We start from the raw sequence: 12,660 nt of genomic DNA, 5'->3' as shown, positions 1-12,660 counted from the left end.
GGGGGGGAAGCTAACAAAATATACTATGCTTTGACATTAACAAGAAGCTTATGTAAACCTAGATAGAAAGAAGGTTTAACTTAAAAAATGAAAATACAGAACAAGGAGGGTGTGAAAACATGAATAGAATATAGTATCAATTTGAAAAGGGAATAAAGCAGGAAAATAAAAAAAGAACAGAATTAAAGTTTGTCCCTTGAATAATGGAGAGAAACAAATAAAATAAAAAAGAAGCTTGTAATATAATACTTTATAAATCAAAAGAAAAAAGACTATAAGCTTTTCTTCTTGGTGAAGAATACATACCTCTCTAGGCATGAGTGTCTTGGGAATAACTCTGCAAGAGACAATAACAGGACAAATACAGTGTCAATAGAGAAAGAGACCAACATAAGCACAAAAAGAAAAAAAGAGAGAGAGAAATTAAAAATGGAAACTTTGAAGAAAAGAGAGAAAGGGTCATTACCCTATGACATGTCTACCACCATCATGAACAGCTTGTGAAACCAAACCCATAAGACCAATGCTTCCCCCTCCATAAACTAGATCAATATTCCTTGAGACCTTCACAAACCATTAACAATTACATATACACAGCCTAGAAGGAATCAAATAACACAAACAAAAAGAATGATTGTCATAAGTTATAATATCATGTGAAAAACGAAAAACATAAAAAACTTATTCAACTTTGAAATGAAGGACTGCAAGTAAAAGGCAAAGACACGGGAAATGATTCTCTAAACACTCAATAAGCATAAGACACTTGTTAGTTGGTACCAAATGTTCAGTTTAGAGCTTCTCATATAATAGTAAACAATATCCAAGATGCCAAAAAAAAAAAAAGGATCCTTTTGAGTGACCCTTTATGTAGGATAGTTTTAAACTTAAGAATTTGTGAAGAAGTAATGATCCCAAAAATAAAAAATGCATCTTTTGCATAAAAAAATTGATGTGAATTTGGATTTGCAGAAGATGATAAACATTTACAACTAACAAACATGTTATGAACACAACAAACTTACCCAACTGAAATTTCACAAAGCAAGTAGAATATTCAACATGTCATAACATAAAGTTTAACCATTTCACACCATCCAAAAAACACAAATAAGAAAGAAAAAAAAAACCCTTTTTACTAGAATAAAGTTTATTGAACAAAACAGAGGAAAATAAAAAGAAAAAAACATAATGTAATGGTAAAAGGATTAAAATTTATATACCAATTCATTGCCAAGTTGAATAGCAGCATCTTGGTAGCTACTTTTCTTGCCAGGACTACTCCCACAAAACACACAAACCCTTTTGAACTTTGATGATACTCTTAGCTCACTATGTGTCTCCATTTTTTTGTTGTTTCAACTTCTTACTAGTTTGTACTCACACAATGCTTATGTAATGCATAATGCTATGAAATATTGAGCATGTGTTTATATTGAAAAATGAAAATGAATGGTGAAGTAAGTAACTAGAACAGTGGTTGAATTGAAATGAAATGTAATATGGTTTTGGGTTATTGCTTCACCGCTACACTTTGAAAATGCCCTTTGGGTTTATATAAACAACAACAAAGAAGCAAAGCAATCGCACGTGAGAGAGGTGGAAGCACGCGCGGACAACTATTGTAGTGGTCCCTACCTAGTGTCCTTGTGTTCTGTTCCGCCTAATCAACATCGTCACAACAACATTAATACTAATACTAATATCGACATGTAATGTAATCATCATCGTGTTGTTGTTGTTTATAAAAAACATGATAGGAACAACAACAATCACTCTATTTCTCGTCTTAATTAAGATGTACGTATAGATTGTTTTTTTCTTTTCTTAAATGATAATTGCACTCACCTCTTTCACTTTTGTTTGAATAGAGTTAGGTTATGGGTTCAATATGTGAACAAAACAAAATTTAATAATATTATAGCAATAATAGAATTTTTTTTGTTATCTAGCAATAAAGGTAAGCAGGCACATTACTTACTTGGACACGCAGAATTTGAACATTTTTCTAATTCTAAAAACTTGTTTAGAATTTTTATTGATTTTTAATTTGTAATTTTGATTCATCACAATTGACGGATGGATGTTACTAAATTGATCGGCAATTTTCAATTTTAATAATTAATTTATCATTTTAAAATTAAAATTAAAATTGTCTCTTTCAACTTATTTAGAGACTATGAGTTCAAATAAAACTCTAAAAATGTGACTATTTTTAAACTCTTATGAGATAATTTTATTGTTTATCGTGGTATAACTCGATTCCAATAATTAATGTTTCCATTTCCAAGTGAATGATATGTGATATAGATCGAAAAAAACGTTAAATGCAATGAAAACATGGAAATATGGAGAATATTTGTTTTATGTATGTTTGACTAAATGCAATGAAAACATGACACTTTACTAGCATACTCAACCGTAAAAGAAATACAACTATAGTTAGTAAAGGGTGCTTAGGCTTAATACGCATATAGCACATATCATTACAGTCTTTTCTTTTATATGTTAAGTCATTGCTTAGTTGACTTCTTTATTTTGTTTTGTTTGTTTTCATCTCAGTCATATATTTTAATTCAATGGTTAATAGTTAAAAATGATTATTTTCACTCTTATTTAAATTAAGCTTTCTCACTTGATATTGATTATTCTCGTATATTTGTTTGGTTTCACCTCAAAAACTCTCATAATTTGAGTTAGTAATGGTCAAATGTGATTTTGTCAGATTTTTCTGAGTTAGTTCGCTTTTATAGTAAAAATCAATTGTAGTTTCTTTCAACATCAATTATAAGTTAATTTTTTTTGTTTGAAATTGAATCATTTCTAATATTTTGCAATTTTTATATTCGCATAAAAACGCTTTTAGATTATAATACTCAAACATGACATAAGAATTTTATGCATTGTTATTAACATGTGTGAGTATCAACCAATTGGTTGGAGTTTTGAGGTTACGAAAAACGACCACCAATGACAACGTTGTCAAACGCCCACGACAACTCATGAAATTGCACGCTCTTAAGTTTAGCTTATTTCAAGTTTGGTCTAATGTTGTTTAATTGAAAGCACCAAAGATGGTTGGTTGTAGGAAAGTGGGTTTTAAGTGATCATCTACGAGGACCGTTGCAAACCAATTTATTTTCTTCATTTGGACAAATGATTTCTTCACATGTGGTGAGTTTATCCAATTTCAAGAATTTATATAGTCAATTTGTCTATCCAAAAGCCAAAGAAGTGATGCATAATTGGATAGAAGTTTATCATATGTTGAAGAAGTTTATTTATATGTTTGAATTAAATTATTGATTTGATAATGCTCTATTGAATTCTAATTTCACAAAACTTATTAATTATTCAATATTGATTATAGATACGTTGTTTCTAAAATGTTGATGGGAATTATTCAAACACGTTTTTTTTATGTTTGTACTCCATTTATTTAATTTAATGAATTACGCTGTTTACTGTAACTAAAAAAAACCTGTGTGAGAATCAATCTTTGAAACAATTGAAATTCTTCCAATAACCACGATGAATATTTTTTTCTCAATAATTCCATCATATCAAAATACTGATAAATATGGGGTTATACATCTTGAGACAATTAATGTGAAAGAGGATAATTTGAGCTTATCCAATAAAATAAGTTGTCACACGTGCCAAGCCAACTATGTATGTAAATGCAACACTGGTATTTTTGTTCTCCTCAACTCCTTTCCAGTTGTTATGTTTTGTATTGGTTCTTTACTAAAAAAGTGTCGAACAAATCATAGAAAAAAGTTTCTATGAATGTGTCATTAACCAAATGATTCATCAAAAACTTTCCAACTAACCAAAATACGAATGGGAATTGCATGAATATAAGTTGTTGAATTTATGATTGTTTAATTAAGATCAAACAAATTATATATTAAATATATTTTATTTATTATTTTTAAATATAAAATTTAAATCATTATATAATATTTATGGATACACTAACGGCATAATTGCATGTAGTCTTGACTACATACAATTTAAATCTCAAAATATCTTAGCGAAATCCTCCACCATACAGAAGAAGAAAAATCATAAATTTAATAATTTAAAAAAAAAATGAGGATTCAACAATCAATTAATTAGTGGCCCTGGATGGGAAATTCTGACAAATTATTTTATTTTGTGTATGTTGCAAATAAATTGTTTATGCTGATCAAGTTGTGGGTAATAACAAAGCTTACTTAAGATGGTGCTCTATAGTGCTGTTGAGCAATGTGCATTTTTATTGATTAAATAAGAAAACATAAGTGTGTAGTGCCCTATATCACTTCACTTGTGTCCTCATCCAACTTCCCTTACTCGACACACTTGTTATACACATAGGAAACATATGATTTTTATTTCACACGCCCATTTCCATTACCCATATCCTCTCTTCCACAATTCTTCAACCATCTTTGTCCTCATCTTAATTTGATATTCCATTCATCTCATAATATAAACAAAAATAAATTAAAAAATAATAAATGAATATAGTTTAAATTTGAATCACATACATCCACTTTTTGTTACATTTTTATTTATATTATGAAACCACATTTGAACCACACATATTCATTTTCTTTGATTTATAATTTTTTGATTTATTTTTATTTATATTATGAGACAATAATAAACAAATAAATAATAATAATAACTATATACATTCTAATAACAAAATTAATTAATTCGTTGGATGCAAATATTTATTGAAAGTATTTTTGAAGGATGAAAATATTTATTGAAAGTATTTTTGAAATAACAGTATTAAAAATATGGTTAAATTACGTTCGCGGTCTTTTAATTTAATTTCAAATAACGTTTTAGTCATTTATATATTTTTTTTCTCGAGTTGGTCCTTTATTTTAATTTTAAGTGACAATTTGATATTATATGTTTTAAAATGTCAACAATGTTGTCCTTTTTTTTTACAAAAATTCAAAAATATCATCAAATTTTTCAAACACAACCCATAAAATTCATTATCATCTTCAATCAAATACAAATTAAATCAAATTCATAACTTAAATCTTGAAATAAATTCATATTTTTATTCTTTATTTGATGTTGTTGGAGATGAAAATATGAGTGTATTTGAATATTTGAGTTATGGATTTGATAAAATTTGCATTATATTGAAGATGATTATTAATTTTATGGGTTTTGGTTGAAAATTTTGTAGTTTTTTTTGAATTTTTGTATAAAAAAGGATAACATTGTTGAAATTTTAAAACATAAAATATATCAAATTGTCACTTAAAATTAAAATAAAAGACCAACTCGGAAAAAAAGAAGATAAATGACTAAAACATTACCTGAAATTAAGTTAAGGGACCACAAATGTAATTTAGTCTAAAAATATAATATTTTACATAAATTTATTTATATATCACAAATTCATTCAATATTATCATTATTTTACTTAATTTTGTTTTTTCAATGTAAATTTTTTATTTTTATTTTTCAAAAGTACTTGTTAACAAAATTTTAAGTTAAATCATTCTTTTAATAAAACAAAAAACCCATTTACCATTTTTTACATACTTCATGCCATTTGGGTTGTTGAATATTCAAACAATACTACTACTAAATGATGACAATATAGCTGTTTTGTCAGGATTAAACTATCACTAACCCATGCCTTTAAGTTGATATAGTTGTATGTAGAGCTCCAATCCCAATATAGCCTTTCTGGCTTTCTTTGTTTAGCTTTGATTAACACCTATGTTTGTGTTTGTCTACTTTCTTCCCTCTCACGTGTCTTTGGAGATTAATTATAAACAAAAATAATGACAATTTCATAATGGGATTTTATAATGTACTAGTATATAAATATTCATTTGAACTTCCGCATGCTTGCATGCGCGTTTAAAACCATGTTTTTGTGTATTTTTTATTTTTCATATGCGCATATGAATGATTAACCTTAAGGCAATAATAATAAGGCAAAAGGAATAATACAAAGTTTGAAACTGTCTAACCAATTAAACCTAATTTAATGATGACAATACACACACAAGGGACAGTATCCAAGGCATATACTCGATATTTTTTTAATTCTTCTTTGGTTTTCCCGATTTTTTAGGTATTTGGTCTGCTTATAGTTTTATATTCTTCACCCGATTTAAGTATAAATAATAATAAAAAGTCATATTTATATAGTTTAAAATATAAACAAAATTTAGTTAATTTTATTAGGAGTAGAAATAGCATAAACTGAACTAAATTTTGTAAGGTTTGAGTTTATTTGTCATATATTAAAAATATTATTAGTTATAAGTCTGATATTACCTATCATATGAAATGTTCATTAATTAAAATCTTATAAGGTGTGAAAGTCTCTTTAGAAACATATTTCATTTTTTTTTTTTGTTGAAAATCAACATTATTCAATGTGTAGGCTTTTGTAAATAAACGAACAAGTTAATATGGAATGAGAGTTTAAGTTCAGTTTTAATATCTAAGATGATATTTTAGAGTATCTATATCATATCACATCTTATTTTAATTTTATTTTATAATTATAGATTTAAATATGTCAAATATTTATATAAATCAATATGTTTAAATTATAGAAAATATAGCAAATTTATGCTTTAACACAAAAAAAAAAATTATAATAATAATAGTAACAAAAATAATAATTTATATTTAATTAAGTAGATTAGTCTGGTAGGTCTAAAAGCTTTTTCATTAGCATGTAGTCTAACTTTTTTAACTAAATAGACTTTAAAAAAATCTTAGCTTGACTTATATAGAATTTTGTTGGCATGGTCTATTGTAAACTAGACCATAGGTGTATGTTGGTTGGACTGATCTATTTCTGCCTCTAAATTCAATTGTATTTAATGTTATACTTTTTCTGAAAATACACTTTAATTAGTTATGTAGATTTTATAATTTTATTCTCATTGAATAAGTGAGCAATTTAACAACATAAAAAATATAATCACTTTTTATATTATTTTTAAAATATAAAATGAGATAGACTACTATAAAATATTTGACGAGGTGCAATGTTGAGAATGAAAGATCACTTAGCTTATCAAACTAGGTCATGCAAATATTTCTTTTAAGTTAAAGTTCATCGGGTTGTCAAACTTTCACACTTTTTTTTTTAATAATAAAAATTTATGATAAGAGGATGGTGGCGCCTCCATTCAAGATAGGAAAGATCATAGATTTCAAAGAATACTTATAAAAATATTTATATATTATTTCACTCAAAGAAAATTTATATTTTCATATTATCACATCATCTTTCCAACAATTTGCATCGATGCAAACATCTTTTGACAGTCTTGATACAACAAACCTTCATTAGAATTGATTTCCCCTATTTGTCTTACAATTATTACTCCGACGATACCTTGATTGTTGATAAAATTTATTCTCAACTAGATTGTCATCATTTATATCAAATTTATTGTGATAATACAACATGCAGTCATTAGCCCAACAATCGATCCTCTAAACACTTAATCTAATTTCGACACTAATTGTTTAACATTACAATAACTTTACGGAAAACTATATGTTATGGGTGTCGCATCCAACATCATTTCAGCCATCAAATGTAAAGTTAAATCAAGAATATGAAATTCAAACTTTATACCTAAAAGTCTAAGGAAATCATTCAAACAACTATTTATTTGTATATTTTAAAAAACAATAAAATCTTTGGACTTCTTCATTTGGAAGTCCATCAATGTTTTCGTCTTGATTATCATCAAAGGACGGACACATTAACCCCAAGAGCATATGAAATCTTACGATTTATTACCTCAAATTATTGATAATTATAATAATCTACATGTCACTCTTGAATGACCAATGTTATTCTTCATATCTATATATACTAGGCGTCGTGAAACCTCTTTTTTACCATGATTAGTCTAAACTCAATAGTTATGCATGAATCCATCTTCATATAAATACAATATTATTACTTCTTCACTCTTGAAATATCTATATTCACAAAAATAACATGGACATCTAATATCCCTTCATCTATGACTATTTGTTGTATTTTTGCAAAACTTATAAAATACTCAACCTTGTCTATAAAACGTTGCTTAAGATATTTCCTTCCAGAAATATTTTTCTATACTTATGTGTGTGTTCTAAATGAATAAATTTAATACAAGCATTATATTTAAACACTTATTGAATATTTTATGTGCGATAATTATAATTTGTGAGGATCTTTTAAAATCCTTTTTGAGGAGGATTATTATCATTTGTTAGTGAACATTTGATTATTATCGATTGATGTCGTCATATTATAAGGGACTCAACATCCTTTGATTTCTAAAGATCAGAAAAAAGTTGATTCAACAAAGAAGTCGAAATCATATTTATGTGTCATCATATTTATCTGAAGATAACATTAATTGATACAAATAAAGTATCAGATGATACAAATTCACATAAGTAAATCAAAGTGGTACGTATCTGCTAACCTTTGACAATAATTTGACAAGATTGTACAATATCTTAAAAAGTAGATGTTGGTCCTGAACCCATGACTTCTAATACTCTAATTCATAACTCAAACTCATTGAATTATCCACCTACCCTCTATGATATCAATAATTACAAATATATAAAATAATATACTTCATCAGTCCCATAATATATGGACTCATTTGTAAATAAAAAATTATCCCAAAATAATTTACTTTCACTTTCTAAAGATTTTTTTTCAATTGTACCATTTAATTAATATTAATTGCACAATTTCAAATGTAATATCTTTCACCGTACATTTATGATCATTGATAATGCACCAATATCATACAAAGATAATTTATTAAAAGTAGTATTCTCTATTTCAATTATACAATTTTCTTAATATAACTGAAATGATTAAATATCTCAATTATTTTGGGACAAAAAGAATACTTTTTTTTAACAAATTTACATTACAACCATTTTATTAATACATGTGACATATGTCAGAGGATTTTATATTAAACTAGATGCTAACTCGCGCATTGTGCGGTAGAATTTAATATATTATTTATAAGATTTTACAACTTTAGAGATGCAATCATTGTCTTTACCTTTTTTTTTAATGCAGAATTGGTTTAGTCAAGTTTTTTTTTTCGTGGAAGTGTTCATTTCAATGATATATTTGTTAAATAGTCATACATTTCTTTATTGTTAAAGTTGTTCATTTAACTATAATATGTTCTTTATTTTATATGATTTATCTTAGTTTTGAAATATTATATTTTATAAACCTATGTACTTTTTGACATTTTCAATTTTATATGTTTATCGTAATTCGATCAATCTAGCATGCACTAAATGATATTGTGTGTTGTGCGGTGTATTAAAATATTTATTCATGATTGGTAGTTTATTAAAAATAATGTTCGTAATAGTATTCAAAACATTTAAATAATTTTTTCCGTATGCAAATATAAGTGATATGTATGGAAGGAACACTACAAAGAAAAATAGAAATTTCTTAAGATTCAAAAATCTTAAATAATAATAAAAAAAATTATATAATAAAAATGTTAGTTAGACATAAATGTCAAGTCAAATGAAAATTCTATACAAAATGTAACCAAATTTTATAATTATGGTATTTTGTATGGAGAATAGTTTCAATTACTTTAACTATTGTTTTTATGTAAATAATTAAAATGTGAAATGGAATTTTCAAATAATTATTTGACATGGTTAAAAAATTTCAAGAATGAATTACAAAATAATATAGGCAAGAAGAGTTAGTGGATGTTTTAGACATAAAATTTCGAGTGAATAGTAAAATAGTTAAAAGTTAATAAAATGATTAGAAGTTATTCATTTTCAAATATTTAATATTATTCATCCTTATATTATTTTGATTATGATTTGTGTTTTTTTAATTATAAAAAGGAAAAAATATATATGTGAAATGCATTCAACATCATATCAAAAAATTCACCCCTTATAAAATGATAGTTAAATATGATCGTCAACAATAATTGGCAAATACGTGAACTGAGAATATATCATACAAATGAGTGTGACTTGGTTGCATTTTATAATATAATTATCACCGGTAACATATTTGAACCAAATGCAAGAGAGTTGTTGAAAAACAATGGAATTTGTCTTGTGATGCTATGGAAATATTGAGTGGTTTACATTTTGTATGAGTTATAGAAATGAAATGTTTGATGAATAATAAAAGTCTTTAAATGTATTGATGAAACAAATGTATAAAATAATTGTACTTAATTAGACGGACAAGTAAAACAAGTTGCATTATATTCATGAAACAAAATAAAAGTAAATAATTGAAGAAATAGTATAATTTAAAAAATAAAACATCAATATTTTTATTAATTAATAAATATTAAAATACATTATAAATAAAAATAAATAGTTATTAATTGAATTCGAACATCTTTTATTTTAATATATCATAATAAATGGAAGATATAGATGATCAACATTTAGTTGCATAATATAGAGGCTTGAATGAGACAGCAAGCACCTATATAGAGAAAAAAGATAATGGTCCATGAAATTCAGAAGGAGTGATTGGTATCTGAGGCATTGTGCTGCTGTAGCCATCACATACTTTTGTGTAATGGCACACATACACATTCACTTCTGGGTACCTGACACGTGGCCCCGCCGCCGGGATTTTTCAATATTATTTTTTGGTGCGCAGCCTCCCAAAACCGAAATGACTCAATTCCAAATTTGGATGCTTTCTTGTTTTTGTTGCCCACTTTTGTCTCCTAATGCTTTGTTGGACGGAGGTTGATACAAGGGAGGGATACTATTTTAGGGAAAGTATATTTAGTATAATTTTTATGAGAAGAGAAAAGTAAAATTTTTATTAAAATAAATTTTTTATTTTATTTTATTTTAGAAGTATTAGAGAGAAAGAAAGAATTTTGTATAATTAAAAAATTATTATTATTTTTTATTTCTTTGAATTAAATATAAAATTATTAAATTTATTTGCTCTTTCTTTTAATTGAATTAAATATATTTATATTTTTTTTTTCTATCACCTCACCTCCCTTTCATTAAAATCTCTTCTCTCACTTCAATTGAATCAAATACATCATAAATAGAAAGGAGTGGTTCTTGATAATAAACTCATGCTTGAGATGAGTGCATGGTCAATATTCTCTCTTTACATTTTTATAAGAATTTTCAACACATTTTACAACTATTAAAAAAAATAGTAATAATAAGTTTGTCAAAAAAATGTTATTTTTACATATTTATTTTTATAATTTTGATATTTTAGATGTATTTTTAAAAATAATTTATTAGTACATGTTAAATAAAAAGAGTCTTATAACTAAAAATAGAGATAATAATTTCTAAATAAGATCTAATACAAGTCTTAATATATTTAGTATTTTTGTATAGATATATGTTCTTACTATTGAGCCATCTCTACTCGAAATTCATACTTATCTCTTTTAATTTATTTATTTTATGTTTAAACGAGTTTTTGTAATCTCTATAAAATTTTGTAGTCCTTACAAATATTTTGTTTTGTAATCTCTTTAAAACGAGTTTTTATTTTTAATTTATTTATTTTAAAATTTTGTAGTCCTTACAAATATTTTGTTTTGTATTTTTTATATCTATTTTTAAGTCAATTTACATGTATCATTTCAATTTTTAAATTAATTTGTATGTGGATATACAAATTTATTTTAAAAATCTTCCACACAAAAATTTAATTTTTTAATAAAATATAAATTTTTAAGCGTTATATACTTCAAAATTCGTAATTAGTCTATATATTGGGCACTCACACTATAAATAGACTAAGATCTCGAATATAACAATATTACATATATATTTAATCAATATGATCAAAGAATTAGTTGAGATAGAGTCTTGAGTCTTAGAATCAGAGTGTCTAAGCTCGTCACTCAAGAGTCTCTTTTCAGGTTTCCACCTTTTATGATTGATTATTGTTGATCTATTTATTACTTTTTTACAAAAGAAATTTAAAGTGACAAGATGATGTCTAATTTAAAGTGAATTTTTTAAAAAATTGATATTTTTCTTCTTCTAATAATATTAGTGGATATTTCGCAATCTATTATATTTAATACATGATTTTTTACACCTAATCAAATCATTGGAGTTGGATCTAATTATTATTTAAATCCTTAACGTTCCAACATATAATAAAATATATCATAAGAGTCGACATAAAGTTGACTTAATAATCGATATAACAGTTAGAAAATAAAGTGATAAAGAAGTTGTGAGTTTAATCACTATTATCAACAAAATATATATCTTAAGATTAACAAGTATGTGTTTCTTGTTGATTAATATGCTTTCTTATATATTACCTTTGAAAAAAAAATATTCGTTAGCTTGATTTCTATTTTTTTATTAATATTAAAGAGTTTTTATGGTACATTCACAAATTATAAAATTTTGATATGATTGTCTAAAATAATAATCCACGATCATTTTTTTAAATCATATATTTGTCAACTTTTTATAATATATTTCATATAAAAAAATATCATTTCATTTTTTATATATATTATACTAATGTTTACATATTTTGTTGAAAATATAATTTCATTATAATAAAAAGTTGTTTTTTTTATAAAAAAAAAAAAATCTAACTTAGAGACCAAAATATCC

At 25.3% G+C, this 12,660-nt stretch overlaps 1 protein-coding gene across 1 annotated transcript in view; it reads right to left on the bottom strand.

The window, feature by feature from the left end:
* Nucleotides 1-1,531, bottom strand: part of LOC101506191 (cytokinin riboside 5'-monophosphate phosphoribohydrolase LOG3) — a 4,736-nt gene extending 3,205 nt beyond the window's left edge. The window contains exons 1-3 of the mRNA XM_004497455.4: nt 1,224-1,531; nt 467-564; nt 307-337 (exon numbers count right to left, since the gene is read on the bottom strand). Coding sequence (XP_004497512.1) covers nt 307-337; nt 467-564; nt 1,224-1,346 — 252 coding nt within the window. The 5' untranslated portion in view covers nt 1,347-1,531. The remainder of the gene's footprint in view (nt 1-306; nt 338-466; nt 565-1,223) is intronic.
* Nucleotides 1,532-12,660: the final 11,129 nt, after the last annotated feature.

This window comes from Cicer arietinum, chromosome 4 (assembly GCF_000331145.2).
Source record: "Cicer arietinum cultivar CDC Frontier isolate Library 1 chromosome 4, Cicar.CDCFrontier_v2.0, whole genome shotgun sequence".
In the NCBI taxonomy this organism is placed as follows: Eukaryota; Viridiplantae; Streptophyta; class Magnoliopsida; order Fabales; family Fabaceae; genus Cicer; species Cicer arietinum.
Note: the sequence above shows the minus strand (reverse complement) of the source record. Positions and strands in the feature narration are given on the sequence as shown.